This window comes from Anser anser (genome assembly GCF_964211835.1).
Source record: "Anser anser genome assembly, chromosome: 9".
In the NCBI taxonomy this organism is placed as follows: Eukaryota; Metazoa; Chordata; class Aves; order Anseriformes; family Anatidae; genus Anser; species Anser anser.
Window position 1 is genome coordinate 19,512,155 of NC_139729.1, and position 26,088 is coordinate 19,538,242.

The window sequence follows — 26,088 nt, forward strand, 5'->3', positions numbered from 1 at the left end:
CCGGTACCGACACCCCCAGCCCCGGTCCTGCCGGGCTCTGCCCGCTAGAGGGAAGCAGCCGCCCGGGCGGGGCGGGGGAAGCACCGTATGGAAACCGGGAGCCCCTCGGCCCCCCCCAGGACCGGCCTCCCCGTCCCCATCCCCGGTCCTCGTCCCGCTTCCCGGTCCCCCATCCCCGGGGGTTTGCTGCGGCTCTGCCCCCCCCCCCCCGTACCCCCTATACCCCCCCGGCACCCCTCTCCTTCCCCCCCGATACCCCTCCCTTCCCCTCCGGTACCTCCCCCCCCGGCACCCCCCGGTACCCCCGGCCCGGTACCCCCGGTACCCCGGTCCCGAGCCGGCCCCGAGGCCCCGGCGCTCCCACTTGGGGCCTCCCCCGCGCCGCCGAGTTCCGCTTCCCGCAGCGCCGCCGGAGCTCGGCTGCCCCCAGCCGCCCGTGCCCGACCCTGCGCCCCCCCCGGTGTCCTCCGGGAACCCCCGGCTGGGGCTGGGGCAGCCCCGATCCGTCCCTGCGAGCCCCCCGGGGTGGGGGGTGGGGGTCGAGGCTCGGCTCGGGGGGTGCTTGTGCCCCTCGAGGAGCCGCAGGCGTGCTGAGCGCAGCCGGCATCCCCTCGGCCTTCGGGCTGGTCCCTCGGGTAGCCCTACATTTGCAGGGCTTATCGGTGATTTAGGAGCAGCTGGGGGGGCTCTGCCAGCCCTGTCTTTGGGTGATAACGCAGCTCGTTAAGCCCACAACGAGGTACGGGGAGATCTGGGGAGCGATGCCCAGGCTGGGGCTCGCCCTCGGTTTGCTCTCCCCGGGCAGCCGGCAGCGGGACCGGGCCGTGCGGGTGCCCAGCGGGGCTGCCGGGCCCACCCCGGCTCACACTTGTGGGGTTCAACTCCCAGCTCGGCTGCACCGAGCTCTCTCAGCTCTGTTTCCAGCCTCGCAGCGAGGGCTGCTCCCTGGCCGCAGCGGCGGAGCAGTGACTGTGCAGAACAGGGAGCGCCCGGCTGTTGTCTCACGCTGCTGCGAGCACTGGGATGGAGGCAGCCGGCCTCTCCCCGGGGCTGCCGGCCGGCTCGGGGGGCACCGCTGCATCCCCGAGCCCGGGCACGGCTGCATTTATCCACCCGCCGTACCGCCGGGGGCTGCTGACAGCCTCTGCTGCACCCGAGCCCCGCGTCGCCCCAGCTGGTGGCACCAACCCAGCGCTCGCGTTTGGAAGCTTTTCTTAGCGTCGCTTTGGCCTAGAAACAATATCTCCGAGAAAAATCAAAGCTTGCGGGTTTGTTTTTTTTTTTTGCCGGCGCTGGAGCGGTCGCGGTGCTTGCCGTGGGTGCGGGAGCCTTGCGCGCGCTGCAGGGCGCCTTGTGCCTGCAGCAGCTCGCTGGGGTGGCACCCGGCACGGGGGAATGTGTGGTTATGGGGTGGCACCCGGCACGGGGAAATGTACGGTGAGCCCCCTCGCACTGCAGCCCTAAACGTCAGGGAAGCAGGGCAGCCGCACGCTTCAGCGCTGTGCAGAAGAGGGAGAGGAGGCGGCGTGCTGGAGCCTCCAGCGCAGGGGAAGGGAACGGCTCGGTGCACTCTTGCAGGCACCCAGGGGACCCGCGGAGTGCCTCTCCACCAGCTAATTGTGCTGGCTAAAGTGCAGTGTAACGAGCCGGGAGGAGGAAGCGTGCCCTGCGGTACCACGTGCGGCAAAAGGCGTCTTCCAACAGAGGTTTTCATCCTTTGCTGCTTCTGCAACCGCCTCCAAATCCGGTGCCGAGGAGCCCGAAGCCTGCAATGGTTTGGGAGTGAGATCCAGCCGATGCTCTGCTCCGAAATCACCTGCTGCTGAGGACCAGGGACGGCTCGCCCCGCCGCTGCCACTTCTCCCTGCTCTGTGCCCATTCAGCTCGGCTCTGCTCTGGGTTTGGTGCGGCTGCAACGGTGGGTTTGGTGCTGCACGAGAGGACGGTGCCTCCCCCGTGCATGCTCTATAAAAAGTGCAGCGGCAGCACAGCTCTATCTATAGCAGCACGGCGAGGGAGCTGCCTGGAAGAGGCAGTGCAGGGATAAGCCCCAAATCTGCTGTTTTTTTTTGCCCAGTCCTGCTCAGGCGGTGGTGGCTGGGGGACTCCCAGCGCCCCAGTCTGTGCTCAGCAGGATCTCCCTTCCAGCAGACGCGTCCTGCCCGTGCCAGCATCTCCTGGCCGCCCGCGCCCTCCCCGGCAGACTATTTGTTGTGCTCTTCACCCAAAGGCTGAGCTCTCCCCAGTTCCCCCCCAGCTTTTTTCCTGCTCTTCAGGGCTGGGATCCCCCCGTGCCACGTGCAGGCTCCGTGGGTCCCCGCGGTGTCCGCGTTTGGGGCGGATGCTCTGCTTCAGCGCTCCGTGACACCCACCCGTGCCTGGTCCCCTCGGCCATCCCCTGGGACCCCCCCACCCCACCCGGTGCCACACGTGAGCGCGTCTCCCAGCCCTCGCCGGGGCCACGGTGGCGGGGATCGTGTCTCTTTAACGAGGCTGGGCTTGGAGCAGCCCTGGCTGCTGGCACAGGGAGCGAGGGATGGAGCAGCGGCGGTGAAGGAGTCGGTGCCAGAGCAGGAGCTGCAGCAGGAGGGGCGGCGGCGGCACCGCTCGGCCCCGGGTGTGCGGACCCCCACCGAAGGGGAAGACCCCCCCCCACTCCGGGCAGAGGCTTCGGACGGCTCCTTGGGGTGCTGAGCCCGCAGCCCCTGTGTCATCCTCGTCCTCCAGGTAAGGCCTGGGGCAGCGGGACCGGGGTGCTTTGGGTTCACGCAGCTGCTTGTGGGGCAGCTCTGGGTTGCGGGGGTGGGGGTTAGAAGGGAACCGGGCAGCGGGGCCGTGAAAGCGCTGAGACCACCAGGACTTTAAAGCCAGCACCGGTGGCTTTAATAACTGCAGGACCATGCCCCAGGGCATCAACAACGGGGCTGTGGGCTGTGCCATAAACACCCCGCGGCCGCAGGGGCAGCGGGAGCCTTCTGCAGGGCTGCCCTGCTGGCACGTCCCGTGCTGGGGGGGGGTCCGTGGGGCTGGGATGCTTTTGTGGGGGTGCACTGAAGGGAAGTAATTCCCGTTCCCTGGCACGGGGCTGCGGTTTTCCAGGGGTTTTAGTGGCTCAGGGGAGGGAAGAGCAGCAGGACGGGACAGAGAGGGGGGCAGAGCTGGGGAGGGGGGCAAGAGGGAGCTTTGAGCCAGCAGCAACGTGGCTGGGAACCGTGTGCTGTGGTGGGCAGGGGGCTTTGAAGGGGGCAGTGTCTGTCCTGGACACGGTCTGTGTGCCTGCACGCACCGTGCTCTGCTCCGCTCAGACTTCCCAGCAGGGAAAGCCGCGAGGAGAGCACTGAGGGCTGGGGGTCAGGGCTGGGGGCAGCCCAGCTGAGCGCGGCTCCGGGCAGCCCCCCGCCCGTGGTGCCCTTTGCCTTTTGCAGCCTCTGGGGAAATCCCACTGCCCTGGGCTCCCCGCAACGTGGCGTGCCCCAAAGGCAGCAGCACTGCCCCTGCTCCTGTGGCTCTGCTGGGACAGATCCTGCACCCAGGGCCTCATGTCCCGGCTAAGGGACGCGGGGCTGCCCCGCAGGCAGAGGAAAGCACGGGGCAGTGCCCCCAGGCAGCAGGTGATGCGATCTCCGTGGGGTGTTGCCGCAGGGACTCAGGACCCAGCCCCCCCATCCCGGTCGTTCGCAGGCGTGTGCCACTGTCACCGCTCATCTCCAGTGGAAATTTCCACCGGGTTTGCCCCTGTCCGGGCTGAACCCCCCTTGGCCCTGGCCAGGAAGCCGTCGGTGCAGCAGGGGAAGCTGTGCCGGTGTTCCCGGCTGCCGACGGCCGCCCCGTGAGCTCGGGCACCGCGCACGCCTTGCTTTCAGCAGCAGCCTGCCTGGAACAAGTCCTCCCGCTCGCAGGGGAAAGGGCAGACACGAAGTTATCCGGACCGAGGGGTGAGCTCCTTCTCGCCTTGGTGTTCATCGCAGCTCCGTGGGCAGGGAGGATGAGGAGGGGGCTGTGAAGGTGCCGGTGGCTGTGCTGGAGGTGGCGAGCGGGGCCCCGCTGGCGATGCCGCGCTGGCACCGGGGACAATTTGCTGCTCCGGGGGCCGAGGCCGGGGCGAGGACCTGCGGGCCTGGTTTTATTCATTACCTCGGGGCTTAGAGCAGCGTGCGGGAAGCGCGGCAGGGCCAGATGGGCCCTGTTTACCCTGGCAGTGTAAATGCAATGAGGAGTGATAAAAAGCAGCCGGGACAGCTTCTCCTGTAAGCCCAGTAAACAAGCCAGCGTGCCCCGGCCAGGGGGCGGCACGGCAAACAGCAGGCGCGTTGCTGAGCGCTGAGCCAGGTGCCTTGGGAACGAATGGAAGGGCTTTGGGGTGAAATCCCTCCGTAATGGCTCAGGGCAGCTGGGCAGGGGGTGTCCAGGTCCCCAGAGCCGGGCTGGGTGCTGCGGGCAGGGTGCCCCCCTGTGTGATGCGAGAGCAGGCGGGGGCACCTGGCACTTGGGGCTGGAGGTGGCGAGGGGTGCAGGGTGACGGGGACGTGCCAGCACCACCCCAAGGTGCCAATCCGGGTGCGCTCAGCTCCCCTCTGGCCCGATGGGCTCGTTTTCCTGGGATGCAGCCACGTGGCTAACACAGCCCCTTGGGGGCTCCCTGCCCCGTGCCCGGCTCTGTTCCCGAGGTTCAGCCCTGCTCTGCCTTCAAGGATGCTCCAACCGGGGCACCCTTCGGGCGAGGGCACCCGGCCTCGTGTTCCCGATGCCCGCACGAGCTGTTCCTGGGGCGAAGGCCGCCGGGGCGGGGGGACCAGATGGTTTGCTTCTACCTGGCCTTGTCCTTGCCACGCGCTGAAGCCCGCGGCGGGACGCGGCTGCTTGGTGCCAGATGCTTGGGGCGGGCAGGGCATGCGGTGGGGGGGGGGTGCAGAGCCACGCAGGCTGCCCTGAATATTTCACGAGACTTGGTGGCGGCAGGGGATGAGGAGAAGTTGGGCAGACCCCGGGCAGCGGTTTGGGATGCTGCTCCGGGGCGTTGTGAGTTGCAAGGCATCCCGAGCAGCCTCCTCCCACGGCATCACACCTGCACCTCCGTGCCAAGCTTCCCTGCCCCGCGGCAGAGCATCGTCCCCTCCCTGCAGAGCCTTCCCCTCCGTGCCGCTCCTCAGAGCAGTGCTGACCTTGTTGTTAATTATTAACCCCCCAGCAAACACCGCACTCTGTTTTGTCCTAGTTACGCTGCGGGCTTCTCTCGCATCTTTTTTTTTTTTTAAACAAATTGCCCTGGTAACCTCTGTGGGTGGATGGAGATGGGAGCAGCAGATGCTCCTCTCCCAGCCAGCGGGGGAGACGGGCTGGGGAGGCCCCAGAGCCGCCAGGCTGCTTTGGGGTGGCCGAGAGATGGGGACACGCGTGTGGCTGTGTGCCTAGGAGTCCCGCTTGCCTGCGGGCTCCACGGCTCCAGAGCGCTGAGGTTCGGCTCCAGACCCCATTTCCAGAGCACAGATTTGGGTTCAGGTCCATGTGTCCCATCCCCCTGTGGGGATGACGAGCGTGTCCCCCTTCCTGGCAGCCCGCACCGAGGGACCATGCCGGGTCTGTACGCGCTCTCCTCCTGGGAGGCTCTGCCCCTGAAGAGCTCCAGGGTGAAGGCTTGTGCCAACGGCTACGCCCTGAGCATCGCCGCCCACCTCGTGTACACCAACCCCCGCGAGGAGCCCGTGGAAGGTAAGAGGGGTTGCAGGGACCCTAAAACCCCCCGTGCTGGGGAGCACCCCGTCCCCAGCCCCTTTACCTCGCAAGGGCACCGCGCGTGCCCTGCAGCTCGGATGAGTTTTTTGGGGCACTGCCTTGGCTCTGCCTCGGGGCTCTCTCCCACCCGCAGGCGTCTTCATCTACCCGCTGGAGGAGTCGGAGGTGGTGGCCGGCTTTGAGGCGGCAGCGGGCAGCCGGCGGGTCACCTTCCAGGTGCAGAGCCGGCACCGGGCGCAGGACTGCTGCCTCGAGTGCCGCACCAGCCCCGGGCGGCCACGCCGCTGTGCCGGCGGTGAGTGCTGCTGGGTTTGCGTGGCAAGGTGGGGGGGCACCAGGGGCTGGCGAGCCCCAGCCAGGCCATCCCAATACCTGGGGGTCTTTGGGACTGGAGATCCCATCGTCCCCTCTCCGGGAGGGTGGCGGAGATGCTCCTCTTCCTCACTGCTCCCCCTCTGCCCAGGCCACCTGGTCCTGGACGAAGACGCCGAGCGCTCCACCTTCGTCATCAGCACGGGCTCGCTGGGCCCGGCTGAGAGCCTGGCCGTGACGCTGCGCACGGCGCAGGAGCTGCCCACGCTGCCGGGGGGGGCCCTGCGCCTCGTCCTCCCCCCGGTCCTCGCGCCCCGCGTCGCCGCCGCCCCCGAGCGTGAGAGCGAGCCGGGAAGCTTGTGTGACGACAGGTTGGCCCTATGGTGATTTTCACTGCTTCCTGAGTCTCTGCCGTCCCGGGGGGGGACGCCGGGGGTGCAGGGGAGGCGCGGGGGCCCCGGCGCTGCCCTCACCCCACTCCCCTTGCAGCCCCACCAGCTGTTTCGGGGGGCCCGGCGCACGGAGCCAGCCTGCCCCCGCGGCCCCTGCGGAGAGCACGGATGTCTTCTGGGGACAGCCCCGCAACCCCTTTCCTTACGAGTTCGCCTTCGAGCTGCTGGTGAAGGGCCCCTGCTTGCTGGCAGGTAGGGCTGGGAGCGCGGGGGCTGCGGGCTGAGCCCCCCCCCTCCCCAAATCGCCCCACACCTGGCAGGGCCACGGCTCTGGGCCGCTGCCACCAGGCTCTGAGTCAGCAGCCTCCGTCCTGTCCTCGGCGGAGGCGTGATGGATGGATGGAGGCTGCGGGGGGTGTCGGGCAGACGGGGTGCTCCTGGCCGCCGGCAGCGGTAATCCCATCAGCGCTGGCAGGCGAGTGGCGTCCTTGGGCCCGTGGCCGTGCCAGGTCCGGAGCCGACCGGGGCTGCCCCCACCTCTGTGTCTCCCCCCCCCCCCCAGGCCTGGAGAGCCCGACCCACGCGCTGCGTGCCGACGCCGAGCCCTGGGCCACCTCCGCCACCACCACCTGCGTCACCCTGGCTGAGCGTCACCGCTACGACAGGGACGTGGAGATCATCCTCTACCCCTGCGGTAAGGGCTGCCGGCGCCTGGAAAAGCCGCGGGTTTGGGGGAGGTTGGGCATGGCCCCCCCAAAGCATCTGGGCCTGGGGTGGCTGTGAGCCCCCGCTGCCCCCCAGAGCCCCACCAGCCCCACCTGGTGATGGAGGAAGGCACCATGAGCTACCCCGAGTACGAGGCGCACATCCGGAGCCGCCGGGACTACGCGCGGATAGCCAGGAAGGATGGCAGCGGCGAGAGACAGGTGACGGGGCACGGCCACCGCCAGCCCGCGGGGAGGACAACGGGGTGGGGGGGACGTGAGGAAGACCCCGGTGCGGGCTTTGTGGGGCTGAGGGGTGCGAGGAAGCCCCTCGCCCTCCCTCCGGGCTTGCAGGTGGCTTTTGTGCAGAAGCGTTTCCACAAAGACATCTTCCCCAACCCCGTGCTGATGCTCAACTTCTGCCCGGCGGTGGAGCCCATCCCGGGGGACCTGCAGAGCGTCACCCGCGAGGTCCTCTTCCTCGTCGACCGCAGCGGCACCATGAGCGGCCCCGACGTCGACAAGGTCAAGGTGAGGAGGGGCAGCGAGGGCTGGGGGCTCTCACCGAGTGGCGGGTCCTTAGCAGCGCTCCCCATCCCCGCCGCCACCCCAGGAAGCTCTGCTGGTGGCCCTGAAGAGCCTCCCGTCGGGGACCCTGCTCAACATCGCCGGCTTCGGCTCCGACGTCCAGCCGCTCTTCCCCTCCAGCCGCCTCTGCAGCAACGTGAGTGCTGCCGGGGGAAGCACAGCCCCCGGCCCCCTCCGTCCTCCCCACCCTGACCCCTTCCCCACGGGCAGGTGGCCACGGGGCTCCCGTCCGTCCCCGCGAGCCGTCCGTCTGTCCGTGCGGGCAGGAGACGCTGTGCCGCGCCAGCCGGCACCTGGGCGAGCTGCGGGCAGCCACGGGCGGCCCCGACCTCCTGGCGGCCCTGAGCTGGGCGCTGGCGCAGCCCCTGCACCACGGCTACCCCCGGCAGCTCTTCCTCTTCACCGCGGCGGCGGCGGCGGGCGGCGCGGGCAGGATCCTCCAGCTGGTGCGCCGGCAGGCCAGCACCGCCAGGTACGGCACCGCGGCGGAGGCACGGCGCTTTTCCCCCCCAAAAACGGGGTTTTTCGGTGCATGGCTCCCTCCCGCAGGTGCTTCAGCTTCGGCATGGGCCCGCGGGCGTGCCGGCGGCTGCTGACGGCCATGGCCAAGCTGAGCCGGGGCCGTGCCGAGTTCCTGAGCCCGGCCGAGAGGCTGCAGCCCAAGGTAGGGCCCAGCGCGGGGCAGGGAATGGGGGCACCACGGGGCGGATGCCAGCTCCTCTCCCCGCCCCAGCTCATCAAGTCCCTGAAGAAGGCGATCGAGCCGGCCGTCAGCGACATCACCATCGACTGGTACGTCCCCGACAGCACCGAGGCCCTGCTCTCGCCCACCGAGATCGCGGCCCTGTACCCCGGTGACCGCCTCGTCAGCTACTGCACCCTGTACAGCATCGCCCGATTCCGGGACAGGCGCCCGGCGGTGAGACCGGCGGCCCTGCAGACCTCCCCGGCACATTTCTGGCCCCCTGTGTGGCGGTGCCACCGGGCTCTGTGTGACGGGGCTGATGGCAGGACCCTCTCTCCACCAGGGCCGGGACAGGGCTCGCCGGGGCTCGGCTGTCCCCTCGCAGGACGAGGTGCCCAGTCCCGGGGGGACGCGGCCGCCAGTGCCCGGGGAGCGCCGCGAGCCGTCCCGAGGCAGCGCGGGCTCCGGAGAGGCCTCCCTGGAGGTCTCGGCTGGTGGCACGGAGGAGTCGGAGCGCAGTGAGTGGGGACGAGCAGCGGGAGCAGTGGGGGTGGCACGGGGGCAGCGTCCTGACGGGGTGTCCGTTTGCCGGGCAGGCACGGACCTCGTTTCGGGAGGAGACATCTGGAAGCGGATTTACCAGCCATCCTACATCCAGGAGCAGTACGTCCTGACGCACTGCTCCGTCAGCACCGACCGCAGCCAGGGGCTGCTCTCCTGCAGCTCCACCAGCAGCGAGTCCACCGGCTCCCGCGACGTGGCCCCCGAGGGAGGCTCCCTGGCCCCCGACGCCGCCTCCCAGCAGGGCCAGAAGAGCCTGTCCCTCTGCGAGTCCTCCACCAAATCCGCCCCGCTGCCCTCGGCCCCGGCCCCGGCTGCCGTCAAGGTAAGGCTGATCCACCCGCGGCACTGGGGCTGGTCCCTGCGTAGCTGGGGTCTCGCTGCCCCGTTGTGCCTGGACACGTGGCTGTCGGGCTGGAGGCTGGACTGCGAGCAGGGTGCAGCTCTGGGTGCTGCCAGGAGGCTCCTCGCGTGGTTTTGTCCCGCTGGAACCGGACAGCTGGGGGACCAAATAGCCGGTCCCCTCCCGTTCCCCGGGCTGGTAGGCAGCCGTCCGGCTAAGCGAAGCCTCAGCCAGCTCAGGTCCTCGTCGATGCTGCAGGAATCAAGCGAAAGCAGTTGGGCTGGCACCAGGTACCGAGCCTGCCAAGCTAGGGAGAGGGTGGTCTGGCTCCTGCCCGGCTTCCTCAGCCCTCTGCCAAAGGCGAATGAGGCTTCATTAGCGACGGGCACATCCCGGCTGCTTAACGGCTGGGTTTAAAATCCAGCCAGGTCGCGGCTGCTCCCCGGTAGCAGGGTGAGGACGGCCCCGAGGCCAGGTGAGGCCAGCTGTCACCCGGCTCCGGGACACCCTGCCGCTCCTTCCTGGCGCGGCTTAGGTAACCCGCTCCCGCTGCACAATAGCACGGGCAGCTGGTGGCCTTTGCAGCTGAAATGTCAAGCGTAAGTGATTTCCCCGTGGCGTAAACGATCCCCCCGTGCTGTTGGGGTGACGTGCAGCCAGGTGCCGCTGCCCTGCCCCAGCTCCAGGCTGAAGCCCGGGCAGGCGCCAGGGCGTGCTCCAGCCTTGGGCAGCCGAACTGAGCCCCCGCACGCTCAAACATCACCGAGAAATCCTCCCGTCTCCACGTCGGCCTGAGCCAGGTGTTTGCAAACCCCCGTCTCGGTGCAGTCAGTCCTTCCCACGTGCGTTAAGCGCCTGGCGAGCATCGCCTGTTGCTCGGGGAGGCTGGCGGGTCGCGGGTGCCAGCTTGCGGAGCAGCAGGGCAGAGCGGGGCTGGGGCTGGGGCTGCGGGTGCCCCGTCGCGTTTTGGCACGGCCGGGCCCCGTCTGGGCTCTTTGCCGGTGACCACCGGCTCGCTGTGAGCCTTCCCCGCAGGTACCGGCGGCCCTGAGCACCGAGGAGCTGGCGCGGCGGCAGAAGGCGCTGGCACGAGCCGCCCTGGCCGGCCGCAGCTTTTCCTCGCCGCACGGGGAGCTGGACGCACGCCGGCTCTGCCGGGCCCTGGAGAAGGTGTCGCAGAAGAGGAACCAGTCCCTGGAGGGGCGGCTGGACCAGCTGGGCCCCAAGACGCCGCGGCTGCAGCACAGCGTGGGGGAGTCGAGTGAGTGGTGGCGTGGGGTACGAGGGCGGCTTCAGCGTCACACAGAGCCACCATGCCAAGCCCGCGTCCTCTGCCGCTCAGATAACCTCCTCTCGCCCACCCACCTGGACTGGGACATGCTGGTGGAGCCCTCCTACCTCTTCAGCGCGTCGCCCGAGGCGAGGGAGCCCAGCCAGGGCGATCCCTGCCTGCCCCTGCGCTGCCACGTGGTGATCCACGGGCTGCGGGCCGGCAAACCCGTGTCCTGGGAGGTGACGGCCTCGCTCGAGTCCCTGCTGCGGCCCCGGGACGGGACGGGCAGCGAGGAGCCCCCGCGGCGGGCGGGCGTGGACGGGGAGAAGCCGCTGCACGGCTTGGCGGCACGCTCCGTCATCCGGGACAGCGAGACGGCAGCTCAGCGGGAGGCCGAGCTGGAGCAGGGTGGGTGCCGGTCCCCGTCCCGGTCCCTGCTGCTCGTCACCCCCCCGCTAACGGCCCCCTCTGGGCAGGTTTCGCCCGCCGGTTTCGCCTGAAAGCCATGCAGACCAGCAAAGCCTGCAACGTGCCTTCCCTCTACACCTGCGTGGTGCCCGTGGACGGAGCCACGCGGGCAGCGCTGCCCGCGGCCCCGCAGGTGTGGGGCAGAGGTAGGAAGGGCCGTGGGGGTCCTGGCGCGGAGCTGGGGGGGGGACGGGATGGGAAAGGGACAGCGGGAGAGGAGGGGAGCGGGCACGGCCCGGGCTGAGCTGGCGTGGTGCCTTGCAGCCGGCTCAGCCAGCCACCCGCGCACGGGCACGGCCGGGAGCTGGCGGCACCGGAGTGGCTCGGCGAGCCTGGGCCGGCAGCGGGACGTGGAGGAGCAGGAGGAGGCTCTCATTGGCACAGGTACGGGGCTCTGGGCACTGCGGGGTGTCCCCAGAACTGCTGGTGACCTGCCCCCAAGTCATAAGGCTCCAGGAGGAGATGCCGATCTCTGCCCCGTGCTGGGGAGGGGGCAGCAGCTCCGTGCCACGAGGACGGGGCAGACGCGGTGCCCTCGGGGCTTTGCTGTCTTGCAGAGAGGGACGAGGTCCCTGGGTCTCCAGCCAGCGTCTCCTCCGCCACCTCGGGCTGGGAAAAGCAGAACGGCACTAACGGTACGTCCAGGGGGTGAGGGACAGGGGCTGCCCCGTCACCGGTGGAGCCCCGCGGCGCTGGCAGCCGCGAGGTGCGGCACCCGCCGTGCCCCGAACCCCCTCACCGGTCAGGGCACGCGGGATGAACGCTTCCACGTGCACCACGGCCCCGCCACGCTCAGCTTTTCCCGTTCCAGGGCCCCCAACCAGCCCCTCCACCTCCTCCATGGGCTCCCAGAAATCCACGGAGAGCATCGCTGGCTCCAGGTGAGGCCGCCCCGCACCGCGCCCCGGGGCAGGGGGACGCAGCACCCCGCAGGGCACGGGGAGAGGGGCAGCGCCGCCCCTTGGGGGCTGCGGGTCAGCCGTCCCCTGTGCCATACGTGGGGTGGTGGGGGTCAGTGCTCCAGCCCCTTCCTTGCGGCAGCCTGGCAGCGGACGGGGGCCCCCCCCTTGCCCCGTTAACGCGCTGTTTGCCCCGGGCAGGTTCAGCCTGAGCCGGCGCAGGGGGCCCAGCCTGGCGCTGCGCCCGCACTGCCTCAGCCCGGAGAGCGAGCGCTCCAGCACCAGCGCGAGCCACGACTACCTCCCGCTGGTAGGGACCCGTCCCTAGGGGGGGTCAAACAGGGTTCCCCCCCCCCCCCCCCCCCCCCGCGCTGGGTCACGCATCCCACACCTGCGCCACCCCGGGCAGATGCTCGGTTTCGCCAGCTGCAGCAGCCTGGCCGAAACAGCCGAGGATGCAAATCCAGCGGCTCAGACGAGCGCTGTTGTGTCCTTGCATGGCCCTGGGGGCCTCTGCGGGCTCTTGGAGGGGGGAGATTTGGGCAGTCCCCAACCGTGCGTACTGGGACTGCAGAGGGTCTGAGTCCCCTCGTGCCACCCTCCAGTTTCCCACCCCCCCCGTTGCAGGTGCAGCTGCAGCAAGCCCGGGGGCCCTTCCAGCTCACCGAGAGCTTCTCCGAGGTGGTGCAGATCCCCCTGGACCGCCTGCGCCGGGCCTCCCCGTACGCCTCCCACCGCGCCAGCCTCAGCCCCACGTCCCCGGTGGCCAAGAGCAGCCCCGGGGCAGGAGCCTCCGCCGAGGAGCAGCCGGCGGCAGCCCCCGAGCCCGGCTCGCCCCCGTCCCACAGCACCTGCTCCGAGGTGCCCAGCGCGGCCGTGTGGGCGCAGGCGGACAGCGGGCACGGCTCCGAGTCCGACACCGGCCCCCACTCGGCCGCCCCCTCCGAGGCCGGCCTCAGCTGGCAGGATGCGGGCCCGGAGGACCTGGAGAGCGCCAGCTGGGCCACGGCGGTGGCCCTGGCGTGGCTGGAGCACCGCTGCGCCGGCTTCTTCGAGGAGTGGGAGCTGGTGGCGGCCAAGGCGGACGCGTGGCTGCAGGCGCAGCGGCTGCCCGAGGGCGTGGACGTGGGCTGCCTCAAAGGGGCAGCCAGGCACTTGTTCCTGCTGCTGCGTCACTGGGACGAGAACATCAAGCTGAACATGCTGTGCTACAACCCCAACAACGTGTGATGGCCCGAGGGGGGGCCCCAATAAAGACGCCTGGCTCTTTGCTGCCTGTGTGCGTGTCTGTGTCACGGGCAGGGAGCCATCAGCCCTGCTGAGCCCACGCCAGGGCTCGGTGGAGCCCTGGAGAGCATCGCTCCCTTCCCAGCCATCCCCCGGGGGAAGGAGCAGGCAGGGAACGAGGAACCCCTGGAGGTGGGACAGGCTCACGCACAGCTCTCCTGGCGCTGCCACAGCACGAGGACACTGTGGCTGGGGAAGGGCTCCTGAAGCCCCCTTTATTGGAGAAGTCCTGCCCGCTGGGGGGTCCCTGCACTGCCCCCTTCGCACAGTTCCAGGGCTCGGGGTCCTCCCGGGGCGAGCGGGGGCAGCCTGGGAGCTGGGTGGGAAGAAGACCAGGCAGAAGGAGCAGTCCCAGAGCCCGTTCCCATCGTCCGGCCGGCCACGCTCTCACTGCGCCTTCTTGGAGAGGGGAGCGGGCTTCTTGCTCGGCTGGGGCACGTGCGGGGCCGGCAGCGGGGCCGTGCCGTACCAGAGCTGGAGCAGGACGAGTCCGTGGCAGATGTGCAGGGAGAGGGAGCTGCAGACCGTGGAGGGGTAGGTGTTCCAGCAGAGCTCGATCACACCCAGCAGCAGCACCCTGTGGGGAGAAGCTGGGGGTCAGCAGGGGAGACACGAGAGCCCCCCCCCCGGCTCCCAAAGCCCCGGCGACGTGTGGCCCCGACTCGTGCCGGCACGTACTTGGGCATGTGGGCGAGCTTGGCAGTCGGGGTGCACCACAGCAGGTAGGGCAGCGTGTGGAAATACCAGACGTAGAACTGGTAGTGCAGGGAGCGGCTGCAGCAGACGCCCAGGAAGTTGGAGGAGAAGAGGACGAAGACGATCTGTGCGCGGGCATTAAGGCGATGAACGCACACGGCGCGATCCCGCAACGGCTCCCCAGCCCGGCGGCACAGCTCCCTTACACCTCATCCTCACGGCGGGGTGGAAGGGAGCCTGTGGAGGCCAAGCCTAAAAATCTGCCCCGCTTTCTCCCCCCTCTCCTTGCTGCCCGCCCTGCCAAAGGATATTGTTGACGCTCAGCGGAGGGGATGGGTGCTTTCTGTCGGCGGGGTCCTTTAGCAGAGACAGGATGCTCTCGCTGGACCTGAGAGGGAAGCACAAACGGTGGTCTCAGCTTTCCCCCGTGAGCCTGACCCTCTCGGAGCAGTAGCTTCCCCACACAACCCCAGATCTCTGGGGGGGCACGGGGGCTGTATCCTGCCCCACGGGGGGAGGCTGAGAGGGACCAGCCCCCGCGGGGAGTCCCGGCTCTCACCTGTGCCACCGGTGCAGCGCGAAGAGCCCCAGGCCAGCCAGGTGAGCCAGCAGGAGCAGGGCGTGGAAAGCCCGACTCTGGAAAACCTCTTCTGGGAGGAAGCGCCAGTTCACCGTCCACTTGAACTGGAACTGGCGCCCCAGGTCGAAGGAGCGGCTCAGGTACCCCACGGGGTTCACCAGCAGGAAGGGCAGCCCCAGGACCACCTGCCGGACACGCACCAGCACCTCGCAGCAGCCACAAGCCAGGTCTCCATCACCCCACAACACCTCCCGAGGCCTCCGGCACCGCACGGGGCGGCGGGGAGAGGCTGGAGCCCCGTGGATTTGCTTCTTCAGCAAGGCCCAGCTCGCTGCGTGGGGCCAGGGCAGGTGCCGGGGCCGCAGCGCATCCACAGGGGGGTTTCAGGCACTCAGGCGCCGGGACCTACCTGGAGCAGGGCACAGATGCACAGCTTGGGGATGCAGCCCAGGAGGCCGAAGCGTTTGAGGAGGAGGAAGAGCAGCCCGGGTGCGAAGAGCAGGATGTTCATCTTCACCGACACGGCCAGGCTGGGCGGGGAGCAGAGTTACCGCTGCGGCCTCCCACCGGGGGTGACCCGGCAAGGCCCCGGCGCCGAGCACAGCCCCGGCAGCCCCGCACCTGAAGAGGAGGCAGCCCCAGGACCAGCGCTCCTCCAGGAAGAGGTTGACGGCGAGGAAGAGGATGGCCATGGCCACGGGGTCGTTAAAGAGCCGCAGGACGAAGATGGAGTGGATGCGGTAGGAGGCGCAGCACATGAAGAAGAAAACGTACGGGGGGACCTTGCGGGGACAGAGGGACACGGAGGCCGTCAGGGGACACGAAGACCACTGGGGGACACGGAGACCACCAGGGGACACGGAGACCACCAGGGGACACGGAGACCACCAGCAGCCCACCCCACCACTGCCGAGCCCCTCCAGCCCCCCGCCCCCAACCCCACACCACCCCTTCCACCCAGCGGAAGCCCCGCGGAGGCCGGCCGGGCACCTTGTTGGTTCGGCAGTAGATGCGGAAGACCAGGAGGAGGTTGAGGAGGTAGAGGCCGGCGAAGATGTACTGCGCCAGGCGGACGTCGGCGCCTCGCCCCGTGGCGTAGTAGAGCCCCAGGAAGACGTACACGAAGCCGGCCGGGTAGCTGCGGGGAGAAATGGGGATGGTGGTGGTGGTGGTGGGGGTTAGAGGCCGGACCCCTCGCTGCCTCCCCAGGGAGGACGGCCTCCCCGCGGCCTCGCCACTCACACGAGCGGCCCGGTGTCGCCGCGCAGCTGCGTGTAGTCGCGGGTGCCGTTGGCGAAGCCCTCCACCTCGGCCATGTAGGCCTTCCAGTCGATCTCGGTGTCTGCGGGGTGGGGAGGGAAGGGGGAGGGGGGGCAGCGAGCGTGAGCCTTGTGAGGCTGCCCCCGGCCTCCCCCCACCCCCCCCCAAAAAAAAATAATAATAAAAAAAAAATAACCCCCACCCCAAAAAATTAAACCCCCCCCGACTCACAGGGCACCCTGCGGATCACCCACAGGTTGACCCCCCCCTCGGCCAGGCAGAGGCAGGCGGCCACCAGCGGCGTGTAGCGGGGCTCCAGCAGCGCCGCCCGCCGGCCCCGCCATGCCCGCCGCAGCACGGCCGCCATGCCGCCGCCCTCCCTCCCCCCGCCGGGGCCGCGTTTCCAGCCGGACCCGCCGGGACGAGGCGCAGCCCGGAAGCCGCCCGGTGTTTCCCCCCCCCCCGCCATCCCCCCGTCCCCGCACCGCCTCCGCCATGCGGTCGGGCCCCCCCCGGTACCGGGAGAGGCGTTACTGGGACGAGCGGTACCGGGAGGGGGCCGCCGAGCCCCGGGAGTGGTTGGGGGGCTTCGGCCGCTTCAGCGAGCTGCTGGAGGCAGAGCTGAGGCACGGAGACAGCGTCCTCGTCCTCGGTAGGGGCCCCCCCCCACGCCCCGGGGCTATGGGGGGGGTCCGGGGGGGTCTTCGGGGAGTCCTGGGGGGGTACCGGAGGGGGTCCCGGGGGGTCCCGGGGGATCCCGGGGGGGTCCTGGGGGGTCCCGGGAGGTACCGGGGGGGGTCCCGGGGGCTGTGAGGGAGCCGGCAGGGCGGCACCGGGGTGATAATCCCACCTGGGGGGGGGTCGGGGGGGGGGATTAGGTGTGGGGGGGGGGATTAGGGGGGATTAGGGGTGGAATCGCCGATCCCCTTAGCGGCTCAGCCCGCTGCTGCTAACGACACCCCCCCCCCGCCCCGTGTGGGTGTGTGACCCCCCCCCGGTGGCACCGTGCTGGGGTCACCGACACCTCTGTGTCCCCTGCTTGGGCCCTGGACCGGGGGGGGGGGGGCACAAGAGGCGGGTTCAGGTGGGGACCCCCCAGGTGGGACAGGGAAACCTCTGGTTCGGGTGGGACACCCCCATGGGGACAGGGAAGCCCCCAGCTCTGTTGGGACCCCCCCAATTGGGACAGGGAAGCCCCCAGCTCAGGTGGGACTCCCCCAGCGGGACAGGAAACTCCTGGCTTGGGGCCTGGCTGGGGTAGGTGGGACCCCCCCATTGGGACAGGGTAGCCCCAGGTTCTGTTGGGACTCCCCCAGTTGGGACAGGAAAATCACTAGCTCTGTTGGGACCCCCCATTGGGACAGGGCAGCCCCCAGCTCTATTGGGGACCCCAGTTGGGAGAGGGAAGCCCCCAGCTCTGTTGGGATCCCCCCATTGGGACAGGGCAGCCCCCAGCTCTATTGGGGACCCCAGTTGGGACAGGGAACCCCCAGCTCTATTGGGACCCCCCCAGTTGGGAGAGGGCAGCCCCCATCTCTGTTGGGATCCCCCCATTGGGACAGGGAAGCCCCCAGCTCTCTTGGGATGCCTCAGTCAGGACAAGGAAGCCCCCACCCCTATTGGGACCCCCCAGTTGGGACACGGCAGCCCCCAGCTCTGTCAAGACCCCCCAGTTAGGACCAGGAACCCCCCCCCCGACCCCAGTCTGAGCAGCACCCGCCCCCGTCTGAGCGCAGGCTGCGGGACCAGCGCCCTGAGCTACGAGCTGCACGAGCGGGGCTACCGGGACGTCACCAGCATCGACTTCTCGCCCGCCTGCATCGAGGCCATGCGCGCCCGCTACGCCCGCTGCCCCCGCCTGCGCTGGGCCGTCATGGACATGCGCGCCCTCGCCTTCCCCGACGCCTCCTTCGACGCGGTGCTGGAGAAGGGCACCCTGGACGTGCTGCTGGCGGACGAAAAAGACCCCTGGCGCGTCTCGCCCCGGGCCGCCGCCGCGATGCACCGGGTGCTGGCGGAGGTACGGCGGCACGGCCGCGAGCGCCGGAGCCGGGGGGCGTTTGGGGTGGTGGTGGTGGGACGGGGACGGGGAAAATGCCCGTCCCCTCCCCGGCAGCCCCGCAGCCGGTGCTGTTTGCCCCCTGTGATGCTCTGCGCCGGGGGCAGGATGCGTCCCCGTGCGTGGATGCGCGGGGGGGGGGGCGCAGTGCTGCCAGCCCCGGGGAAGGTGACATCCTGTGCCCCCCCCCCCCCCCCCCCATCTTCGATCTCGTTAGCGGGGTATCGACAGGGCCGTGGTGTTGCCACGGGGACGGGCGATGCCTCCGGGTCCCTGCTAATTGGCAGTGGGGACTGGGATGAAGCCACCGTGGCGGGGGGGGGGCGCGTGCTGGGAGCCCCCCCTCGTCCCCTCGCGCCTCCCCGGTTTCAGGCATTGCCCGGCTGAGCCCAGGGCCCCGAACGCTGCGGGCAGCGGGGCTGCCCTCGGCATCCTGGCCATGCCAGTCCCTGTCACTTGGCCAAACAGCGAGGATTTAGCTTTTTTTTTTTCTTTTTTTTCTTTTTTTTTTCCCTCTTTAATCCTCTGCTCAATCCCTGCCCTCCCCCAGCACCGCAGGGCACGGCGCCGTGCCCCAGACCCCGCTGATTCCCACAGGGGGTCCTCCTGGGGCCGGCGTCCTCATCCCACCCCCTGCTCCCTTCTCATGGGGGGGCCAGGGGGGTTCACAGCCTCCTAACACATGGCTTTTTGGGGCGATGCGGGACCCCCGCCCAACACTCAGGGCGCTGTTTCCGTGCCAGGCAGGAGGGGTCCGCGTTGAGCCCCCCCTTCCCCATCTCGTTCCCGACCCTGATCTGGCAACCTCCGTTATGGCACCGCCATCCCGAGCAGCCCCCCCACGCCGGCGCCCCCCCGGCTGCTGCCCGCGATCCTCTTAGGGAGCCCCTCGCGGTAACGGGATCAGCTGCTGCCCCCCTCCCTGGGGGCCGGGGGGGGACGTGAGGACCCCCGGGGAGGCACCCACCACGGGGCTGGTCCCCAAACCTGATTATTGGGGAGCGAAGGGGGGGGACCCCCGCTTTGGCCAGGCAAATGGGAAGGTTTCCCTTCCCAAGCGGGGGCCGTTAGTGCTGTGTTAATGGGGTGTAGGGTACAGGCACTAAGTTTTTGGGGTCGGACCCCCCCGGTGCCGACGCAGGGCCCCGCGGGAGGCGCTAGGGGCTGCCCCCCCCGCCCCCCAGGCGCTGCCTTTGCATGCCGAGCACGCGAGCGCCGGCCGTAAAAGCCTTTTGACATTGGATAAAGCCAAGCAAGAAAATTGATGTTCTTTTCCATCCTATTAGCGGGGGCTTAGTTCCAGCCAGGAGAAAATGGTGATTAAAAGGGTCGGGGCTCAAAACGGCTCGGGCTTTCACCCTGGGGGGGGGGGGGCGGCACGGGTGCCGGATGGCGATGGGATGGAGGGGTTTGGGATGTGGGGGGTACAAGGGGGATTTTCGGGGGATGGAGACGGGTCTGCGGGGCCGAACCTAACCGTGTTTCCCCCCCCCCAAAAAACCCTGCCGGCCCGGTCCCGGCGCTTTCTCCCCGCAGGTGAGCCGGGTGCTGCGCCCGGGGGGCCGCTTCCTCTCCATCACCTTCGCCCAGCCGCATTTCCGCGCCCCCCACTACGCGCAGGAGGCCTTCGGCTGGTCCCTGCGGCACGCCGCCTGCCGCGACGCCGCCTGCGGGGACGCCTTCCACTACTTCCTCTACGTCATGTGCAAGGGGCAGCCCCTGGCCGCCTCCGACCTGGCCCTGGGGGAACGGCTCTGGCACCCCCCCGCGCCCCCCAGCCCGCCGCCCCCCCTGGACGAGGACGAGGACGAGGACTACCTGCTGGCCATCCAGCTGTGACCTGGCGGGGCAAACCCCCCCCCGCCTCCTCTGTGCCTTGGTTGTATGGATTTAGGGGGTGTGAGCGATGGGGGGGGCTTCTCCTCATCCTCCTGGGGGGCTCCTTGTGCGGGGGGGGGAGCGGGGCAGACAGGGCCACGTCTTGCTCATCCCTTTCCCCCCCCTCCCCGTGCTGTGCTCCTCTGGAGAGCAGCCAGGGCTCGGGGCTTTGCGGCCGGTAATGAAGCCGGAGCGGGTTTAATTCCAGGCAGCCGTCTCGGGGGGGGGGGGTGGCCCCCGGGTCCCCCCCCACAAGGCGGGACAGGGGGGACACCCCCGCGGAGGGGCGGCGGTGCAATATGCACCGGGCACAAGAGCCGCTGTTTCTGGCGAGAGCCCGAAGTGGGTCAGCTGTGCCCCCCCCCAGTGCCAGGAACCCGCCAAGGACTCCGGGGTCGGACCCCAAAACCGGCGACCCCAAATCCTGGGGAGGGTGGTGGTGAAGCAGGGGGGGGGAGAAGGACCAGGCGGTGCCGGGCTGCCGTCGGTACATGAATGTGTTTTATTCGTCGCATTTTGTTCACCAGTACAGTGAAAAATGGCATTTAAATTTACAATGGATCATTCGTAGAACATCATGACACAAGTATCTTTTTTCTTCTTTTTTTTGTGTGTTTTCTTTTTTTTTTTCTTGTTTTCTTGTTGTTGTTGTGTTGGTTTTTTTTGCGTTGTTGTCTCCATAAATGCCACTCGTAGGTTATCGTAAAAGATGACGAGTTTCTCATGCACACCAGACCCCCCCACCCCCCCCCCTTCCCCGAGAAGCTTCTTAAAAAATAAAATTAAATTAAAGTACAAAATTAAAAACGACAACTCAGGAACGGCCCCCCCTGCCCTCCCCGCTCCCCCCCCCAAACCTCCCCAACACCCCCCCCCCCGAAGCCCCAGGCCCCCCCAAAATCCTCCCGAGGGAGGCAGCGGCGGATGCGGGGCGATGGATGGATGGCGCGTGCGGACCCCACCGACGTTCCCCAAGTCCTGCTGCCGGCGGGGGGACCGTGGGTTTTTCTCTCTCTCTCTCTCTCTCTCTCTTCACCTTCCCCTTTTTTTCTTTTTTTTTTTTTTCGGTTTTCTTATGGAAAAAAATATGAACCATTTGCGTTTTGTATTTTGTTTTACCCCCCCCCCGATGCGCTACTTCAACGCCTCGCCGTCAGCGGCTCGTTTTGTTTCTTTTTAACAAATATTCGGATATAAAAATACAAATATGAGGAAAGTTTTTTTTGTGTTTTGTTTTGTTTTTTTTTTGTTTGTTTTTCTGTTTTAAAAAGAAGCTGTTTGCCGGAGTGGGGGTGACCCTTTCGGCACCAGGACGCGGCGCCCGGGGGGGCCACCGAAGCTCATGCAAAAAACGATGGAGCAAAAAATGGCACCGGGGGCGGCTTCGAGCCCGCTCCGGCCCCGCTCAGCTCCGTGCCCCCCCCCCACTGTGTGGGTTTTTTGTTGTTTTTTTTTTGGAGGGGGGGGTCCCTCGCTGCGGGGGGTTGGGGGGGTAAAGTGCATGGCCCGGGGGGGCGACCCCGAAGCCGGTGGGAGCGTATGGAGGGGGTGTGGGGGGTCCGGGGGGGGGTGTGGCCCCCCCCCCGCTCTCTCCCCGCTTGCTGCACCCCCCGTGGGGCCTCGGGGGGGGGGGGGGGCCCGCGGGCATGGCCTCCCAGCGCCCCCCCCCCTTCTCTTTCCTCGTCTGTGCCCCCCCCCCGGGCCCGAGGGTCCTGGCGGCGGCTCCGGGTTTATACCCCCGACGGCGACTTCTCCGTCATGCCCTTGAGCACCTCGTCTATCCGGTCATCCTCGATCACCACTGCGGGGACACGCGGGGGGGGGACGCGGGTGGGTGCGGGGACACGCGGGGGGGGGGCAGCGCCCGGCCCTTCCTCCCTTATCCCCCCCCCTTCCTCCTCCTCCTCTCCCCGCAGAGGGTCTGGATGCGCCCCCCCCCCCCCCCTTACAGCCACCCCCTAGGGGTTGGGGGGGGAATGGGGTGATGGGGGGGGGGACAGGCAGGGGGTGCCCCCCCTCTCCTTTTCCCCGCGGCCGGCTGTGGGTGGATGGCGGGGGCGGGGGGGCAGGAAGGGACCCCCCCTCCGCGCTGCGGCAGGCGCTGCTGCGAGCAACAGGACTGGAATGGGTAATGACCCAGCGGGGGGGGCACCAGCCGCTGCTGGATGGACCCCCCCCCCCCCACCACCTCCCGCAGGCAGCATCAGCACGGGGTGGGGGGGGGCCGGACAGACCCCCCCAGCGCGCTGCCGGACAGACAGACCCCCCCACGGCATCACCCCAGAGCCCCCCCTCCCCACATCAGCACCCCCACCGGGGGGGCTACGCAGCATCCCCCCCCCCCCTCCCTCCCCATCACCGCCTGGGCAGGACCCCCCCCCACCAGCATCTCTACCTGGGGGGGGGGTATAGGGTCAGCAGCCCCCCCAGCAGCACCCTGGGGGCGGATTGGCCAGAACCCCCCCACCGCCAGCATCAGTGGGGCAGCAGCCAGACCCCCCCAAGGCTGGGGGGGGGGGAATTGCCCCCAATCCCCTCCGAGGGGGGGGGAATTGCCCCCCAATCCCCTTGGGGGGGGGCCGCTAATCCCATCCATCAGCACCGCAAAGGGGGGCGTGGAGCGGGGGACACGGGGTGTCTTCGTGCCGGGGGGGGTCTCTGGGTGTCCCCCCCCCCCCCCAATTTTGCCCCTGCAGCTCACGACGGGAATTGGGGGGGGGTCCCCGTGGGGCCCCCCCAGCAGGTGCGGGGGGGGGGCTGCAGGGACGGCAGGGGCTGCGGTCGGGGTTCCCCAAGGCACCGGGGTGACGGATGGTGGTGACACATCGGGGGGGCGGGGGGGGGGGGGCGTTTATTTGGGTCCCGATTGAAGCTGATGGGGTCTCTGCGGCAAGCAGCAAAGCGGGGGGGGGGGGCACACACGACATGCCAGCTTCATGGAGCTGGGGGGGGGGGCAGCAGAGCCGGGGGGGGGCTGCTGGTCAGCAGCGGTGCTGCTGGTGGGGGTCTCTGCGGCAGGCGGGGATGGGGGGGGGGGTATGGGGCTGGGGGGGGTCTATAGGGCTGGGGGGGGGTTTATAGGGCTGGGGGGGGTTATAGGGCTGGGGGGGGGGGGGGTTATAGGGCTGGGGGGGGGTCTGTAGGGCTGGGGGGGTCTGTAGGGCTGGGGGGGGGTCTGTAGGGCTGGGGGGGGGGTCTGTAGGGCTGGGGGGGGGTCTGTAGGGCTGGGGGGGGGGCTGTTGGTCAGCAGCGGTGCTGCTGGTGGGGGTCTCTGCGGCAGGCGGGGATGGGGGGGGGGTATGGGGATGGGGGGGGTCTATAGGGCTGGGGGGGGGTTATAGGGCTGGGGGGGGGTCTGTAGGGCTGGGGGGGGGTCTGTAGGGCTGGGGGGGGGGTCTGTAGGGCTGGGGGGGGGGTGTCGGGCAGCCCCGGGGGTGTGCAGCAACCCCAGGGGAGCCGAGGAGCAGCTCCGGGGGGGTACCTGGGGTAGCCCCGTGGGCAGCCCATGGCTGCAGGAGACGGGGGGGCAGCTCCGGGGCGGGGGGGGGGGGGGGGGACACGGACACCCTGCCTGCAGTGGGGTCGGGGGGGGGGGTCCTGCGATCGCGGGGTCCCGGAGATGCCGGGGGGTTGGGGGGGGGGGGCGGGCAGCGCTGGGGATGCCGCGGGGCAGAGCCGGGGGGGGGGGGTCCGGGTGATGCTGGGGGGGGGCAGCCGCATCCCGGGGACACCGCAGGGATTTGGGGCGGGGTGGGGGGGTGACAGCCGAGGGGGGGGTGTTGGGGGGGGGGGGGGGGTACCTCTTTTGGCGCGGCCGATCTGTCCCAGCTTGGGGGGCCGCTTGCCCTGGTTGCCCCCGAAGAAGGCGTTGGTGTCCTGCAGGCGGCAGCTGAAGGGCAGCTCCCCCGCCTCGGGCTCGGCGCCGTAGCGCCCCACCTTGTCCTCGCCGTAGGGCAGCACCTGCGACATGGCGGGGCCGAGCGGGCCGGGCCGGGCCGTGCCGTGCCGTGCCGAGCCGCTCCGGAGCCGGGCCGGGAGCAGCCAGTCTGCGGCGGGCGGGCGGGCGGCACCGGCGGCGGCGGCGGCTGCACCGGCCAAGCGGCGGCGGCGGCGGCGGCGGCGGAGCGGCGGCGGGGAGGCGAGGCGGGCGGGCGGAAGGATGAAGTCATGCATCCGGGGGGAGCGGGGACCCCCCCCCCCAACACACACACACACACACACCCCGGCGGGGCGGGAGGGGGCGGCTCCGAGCGCGGCCGGGACGAGCGGAGGGACCGGGGAGGGGGCGGGAGCATCCCGCGGGACGGGCGGCCCCGGGTGCCCCCCCCCCCCATTACCGCAGCCTTCCCCCAGTTTTGGGGTCTGCCTCCGTCGCCGCCTTGGAGCCCTCGCCCCCCCCCCCACGCGCGGGGGTCGTCGCCTGCAGACTGGGGGGGGGGGGGACACGCGTGGGTGCGCGGTGCCCCGAGGTGCCCCTGCCCCACGGCTCGGCCGCTCCCCCCGGGGGCTTTTTGGGGGGGGGCAAGGAAGGAGGGAGCTGACCCCCGTGGGGCAGCCAGCCGTCATTCGGCCCCAAGGGACCCCAATACTCCCCCCACCCAAGCCCCACTTGCACCAAATTGGCCTTGAGCAGCCTCACCTGCCCCCCCCCCCAACACCTGGGGGTATTTAAGCCCAGGAGGGGGCTGCTGGCACCGTGAGGGCTGGGTGGTGCTGCTTGGCCCTTGTCTGGGGGGCTGAGGTTGGCGCAGGCGCACGCCATGGGGCAACCCCGTAGCTCCCGTGGTGGCCGAGCCCCAGCCCCACGAGCCCCCCTGGGGGTCTCTAGGGGACGAGAGCGGGGTTCCCGCAGAGCCTGCGGCCCGTTTACCCCCCCCCCACCTTGCCACCACCTCCTCGGCCCACACTTTGAGATCCCGAAAGGCGCTGCAGGAGAGCGTCGGCTGGAGCGGCCCAGGCGAGCGGGCAGGTACGGCTATTTGGGGCAGGCTCGGCCGTGCCGTCCCCTTTGTGCCGGGCTCTGCAGAGCTCCGCTCCCCTCTGAGAGCGGGGACGGAAGGGACAGGGCAGCCGTGCCCCCCCCCCCCCCCTCCCCGCCGGCCGGGAGCTGCCTTTATTCCTGCTTTAGCCAGGGAACCAGCTTCAACTTTTTCATGTGATGGCTTCTGGAAAGGCAAAAAAAAAAAAAAAGGCGCCTGGGAAAATAGGCGAGAGGCCCACGCTGAGATGTGCCCTGCTTTCCCCACCGCCTGGCCCACGTGCCGCTGCCCGTGGGCACGGACCGGCGAGCCGTGGGGCTGGGGTGAGCGCGGCGAGGTGCGGGTGGGTTGTGGGGCTGGTGCTGTGCCCCGGGGGGGGGGGTTCCCAGCCTGGCTGGGTCCTGCAGAGGGGCTGGGTCCCGCTGGGAGCGCCCTGCTTGGCCCCAAATGTGTGCCCAGAGCAGCGGCTTGGCTGCGGGGCGTTTGGTGAGCGGGCACGGGGCTCCCGGCGGCTGGGGAAGCGGGAGCTTTATCCTGCCCCAGCCCCTAAACGGGGGCTGCAGCTCCTGAGCAGGGGCCGGGACACCTCACGGGGCTGGGGGTGGTTGTGGCCCCCCTCCTGGGGCTGGTTTGGTGTTGGGCTCCCAGCTGTGATGGGGATGGCACTGTCGGGGTGGCCGTGGGCCGCCCGTGCAAAGAACAGCGTGTGCCTGGGGGCGCTGCCACCCCCTGCGTGGGGATGCCAAAAGGGCAGGAGCAGCCCCGAAATGCCCCAGAGCTTTTTGGGGCACGGCTCGGGGTGAGCAGCCTGCCCGCAGGTGCCCGAGGTGCCGCCACGAGGGGTCCCCCAGCAGGGGAAGGGGCTGCGCTGGCAGCGTTTGGTGTCCCCGGGGAAGGCCCGGGAGGACGCTCACCGAGGACCAGGCACCTGGACGGAGGCGACGGCTTCCCCCCACGGCCCCTGGCGCTCCCGGTGATTTTTGGGGTGCGAGCAGCAGGCCGGGGAGCTGCCGGTGGCACGGGGGGGGGGCCGCGGAGGCGTGCCTGGAGGCTGCGTTGCGGTGCCTCCATCTGCTCCGCTCCCGGCCCTGCCAAGAAACGTGAAATGGCACCGCTGCTGGCAGCTGCCGCAGCCCCGCGGCCGCGCTCGCCGAGCGCCAGCTCCCTGCTGCCACCAGCACCTGGGGCTGTCCCCGAGGGGGGGGCTGCCGAAGGTCGCCTGGGGGGCCGGGGACATCGGGCGCCGGCTGTCTGGCCGCGGGGAGGCAGGGGGGGTCGGGCAGGTTGTTCGTCCCCAGATTTGGGGGAGCAGATGTGCACCGGGCGTGCCACCGGCGGCACTTGTCACGGCGGCGGGGACGTGCGCCCTGCTGGCGAGCCCGGCTGGGGGT

At 69.7% G+C, this 26,088-nt stretch overlaps 4 protein-coding genes across 7 annotated transcripts; 2 read left to right on the forward strand and 2 right to left on the reverse strand.

Moving 5' to 3' along the window:
* Positions 1 to 628: 628 nt before the first annotated feature.
* Positions 629 to 13,322, forward strand: VWA5B2 (von Willebrand factor A domain containing 5B2). Of its 4 annotated transcripts, XM_083848340.1 has the most exons (22): positions 629 to 2,727; positions 5,555 to 5,709; positions 5,867 to 6,028; positions 6,197 to 6,428; positions 6,535 to 6,689; positions 7,000 to 7,131; positions 7,239 to 7,363; positions 7,496 to 7,672; positions 7,755 to 7,865; positions 7,996 to 8,201; positions 8,279 to 8,393; positions 8,463 to 8,648; positions 8,758 to 8,932; positions 9,011 to 9,300; positions 10,354 to 10,579; positions 10,661 to 10,999; positions 11,068 to 11,205; positions 11,324 to 11,443; positions 11,617 to 11,694; positions 11,871 to 11,940; positions 12,160 to 12,268; positions 12,586 to 13,322. In XM_083848340.1, the coding sequence occupies exons 2-22, from the start codon at positions 5,571 to 5,573 to the stop codon at positions 13,186 to 13,188; spliced, it is 3,888 nt and encodes a 1,295-aa protein (XP_083704466.1). In that variant the 5' UTR covers positions 629 to 2,727; positions 5,555 to 5,570; the 3' UTR covers positions 13,189 to 13,322. The 4 variants fall into 4 exon arrangements, 1 of the variants encoding a protein (XP_083704466.1); XR_014588043.1 differs by adding an exon at positions 3,426 to 3,935 and having other exon boundaries at positions 8,279 to 8,648; positions 11,324 to 11,694; positions 12,586 to 12,625; XR_014588045.1 differs by having other exon boundaries at positions 6,197 to 6,416; positions 11,324 to 11,694; positions 12,586 to 12,625.
* A 77-nt stretch (positions 13,323 to 13,399) lies between these two features.
* On the reverse strand, positions 13,400 to 16,199 carry ALG3 (ALG3 alpha-1,3- mannosyltransferase). The gene is made up of 9 exons (XM_083848344.1): positions 16,013 to 16,199; positions 15,764 to 15,863; positions 15,512 to 15,659; positions 15,143 to 15,303; positions 14,931 to 15,051; positions 14,501 to 14,706; positions 14,252 to 14,329; positions 13,924 to 14,067; positions 13,400 to 13,822 (listed from the first exon to the last, which is right to left on the reverse strand). The coding sequence occupies exons 1-9, from the start codon at positions 16,146 to 16,148 to the stop codon at positions 13,633 to 13,635; spliced, it is 1,284 nt and encodes a 427-aa protein (XP_083704470.1). The 5' UTR covers positions 16,149 to 16,199; the 3' UTR covers positions 13,400 to 13,632.
* Positions 16,200 to 16,227: 28 nt separating this feature from the next.
* On the forward strand, positions 16,228 to 20,311 carry EEF1AKMT4 (EEF1A lysine methyltransferase 4). Its single transcript, XM_083848348.1, has 3 exons — positions 16,228 to 16,433; positions 17,518 to 17,801; positions 19,377 to 20,311. The coding sequence occupies exons 1-3, from the start codon at positions 16,277 to 16,279 to the stop codon at positions 19,677 to 19,679; spliced, it is 744 nt and encodes a 247-aa protein (XP_083704474.1). The 5' UTR covers positions 16,228 to 16,276; the 3' UTR covers positions 19,680 to 20,311.
* CAMK2N2 (calcium/calmodulin dependent protein kinase II inhibitor 2) lies at positions 20,202 to 23,865 on the reverse strand. Its single transcript, XM_083848349.1, has 2 exons — positions 23,519 to 23,865; positions 20,202 to 21,519 (listed from the first exon to the last, which is right to left on the reverse strand). Exons 1-2 carry the CDS (start codon positions 23,685 to 23,687, stop codon positions 21,449 to 21,451), a joined length of 240 nt encoding a protein of 79 aa, XP_083704475.1. The 5' UTR covers positions 23,688 to 23,865; the 3' UTR covers positions 20,202 to 21,448.
* Positions 23,866 to 26,088: the final 2,223 nt, after the last annotated feature.

Coding starts and splice junctions, on each gene's coding strand:
- VWA5B2 (XM_083848340.1), top strand. CDS start 5,571: ATGCCGGGTCTGTACGCGCTCTCCTCCTGGGAGGCTCTGCCCCTGAAG. Junction 7,132..7,238: donor GATCATCCTCTACCCCTGCG/GTAAGGGCTGCC, acceptor GCTGCCCCCCAG/AGCCCCACCAGCCCCACCTG. Junction 11,695..11,870: donor AAAGCAGAACGGCACTAACG/GTACGTCCAGGG, acceptor TTCCCGTTCCAG/GGCCCCCAACCAGCCCCTCC.
- ALG3 (XM_083848344.1), bottom strand. CDS start 16,148: ATGGCGGCCGTGCTGCGGCGGGCATGGCGGGGCCGGCGGGCGGCGCTG. Junction 15,864..16,012: donor GGTGATCCGCAGGGTGCCCT/GTGAGTCGGGGG, acceptor CCCACCCCGCAG/ACACCGAGATCGACTGGAAG. Junction 14,068..14,251: donor CCTCCGCTGAGCGTCAACAA/TATCCTTTGGCA, acceptor TGCCCGCGCACA/GATCGTCTTCGTCCTCTTCT.
- EEF1AKMT4 (XM_083848348.1), top strand. CDS start 16,277: ATGCGGTCGGGCCCCCCCCGGTACCGGGAGAGGCGTTACTGGGACGAG. Junction 16,434..17,517: donor AGACAGCGTCCTCGTCCTCG/GTAGGGGCCCCC, acceptor GTCTGAGCGCAG/GCTGCGGGACCAGCGCCCTG. Junction 17,802..19,376: donor TGCACCGGGTGCTGGCGGAG/GTACGGCGGCAC, acceptor TTCTCCCCGCAG/GTGAGCCGGGTGCTGCGCCC.
- CAMK2N2 (XM_083848349.1), bottom strand. CDS start 23,687: ATGTCGCAGGTGCTGCCCTACGGCGAGGACAAGGTGGGGCGCTACGGC. Junction 21,520..23,518: donor GATCGGCCGCGCCAAAAGAG/GTACCCCCCCCC, acceptor GTGTCCCCGCAG/TGGTGATCGAGGATGACCGG.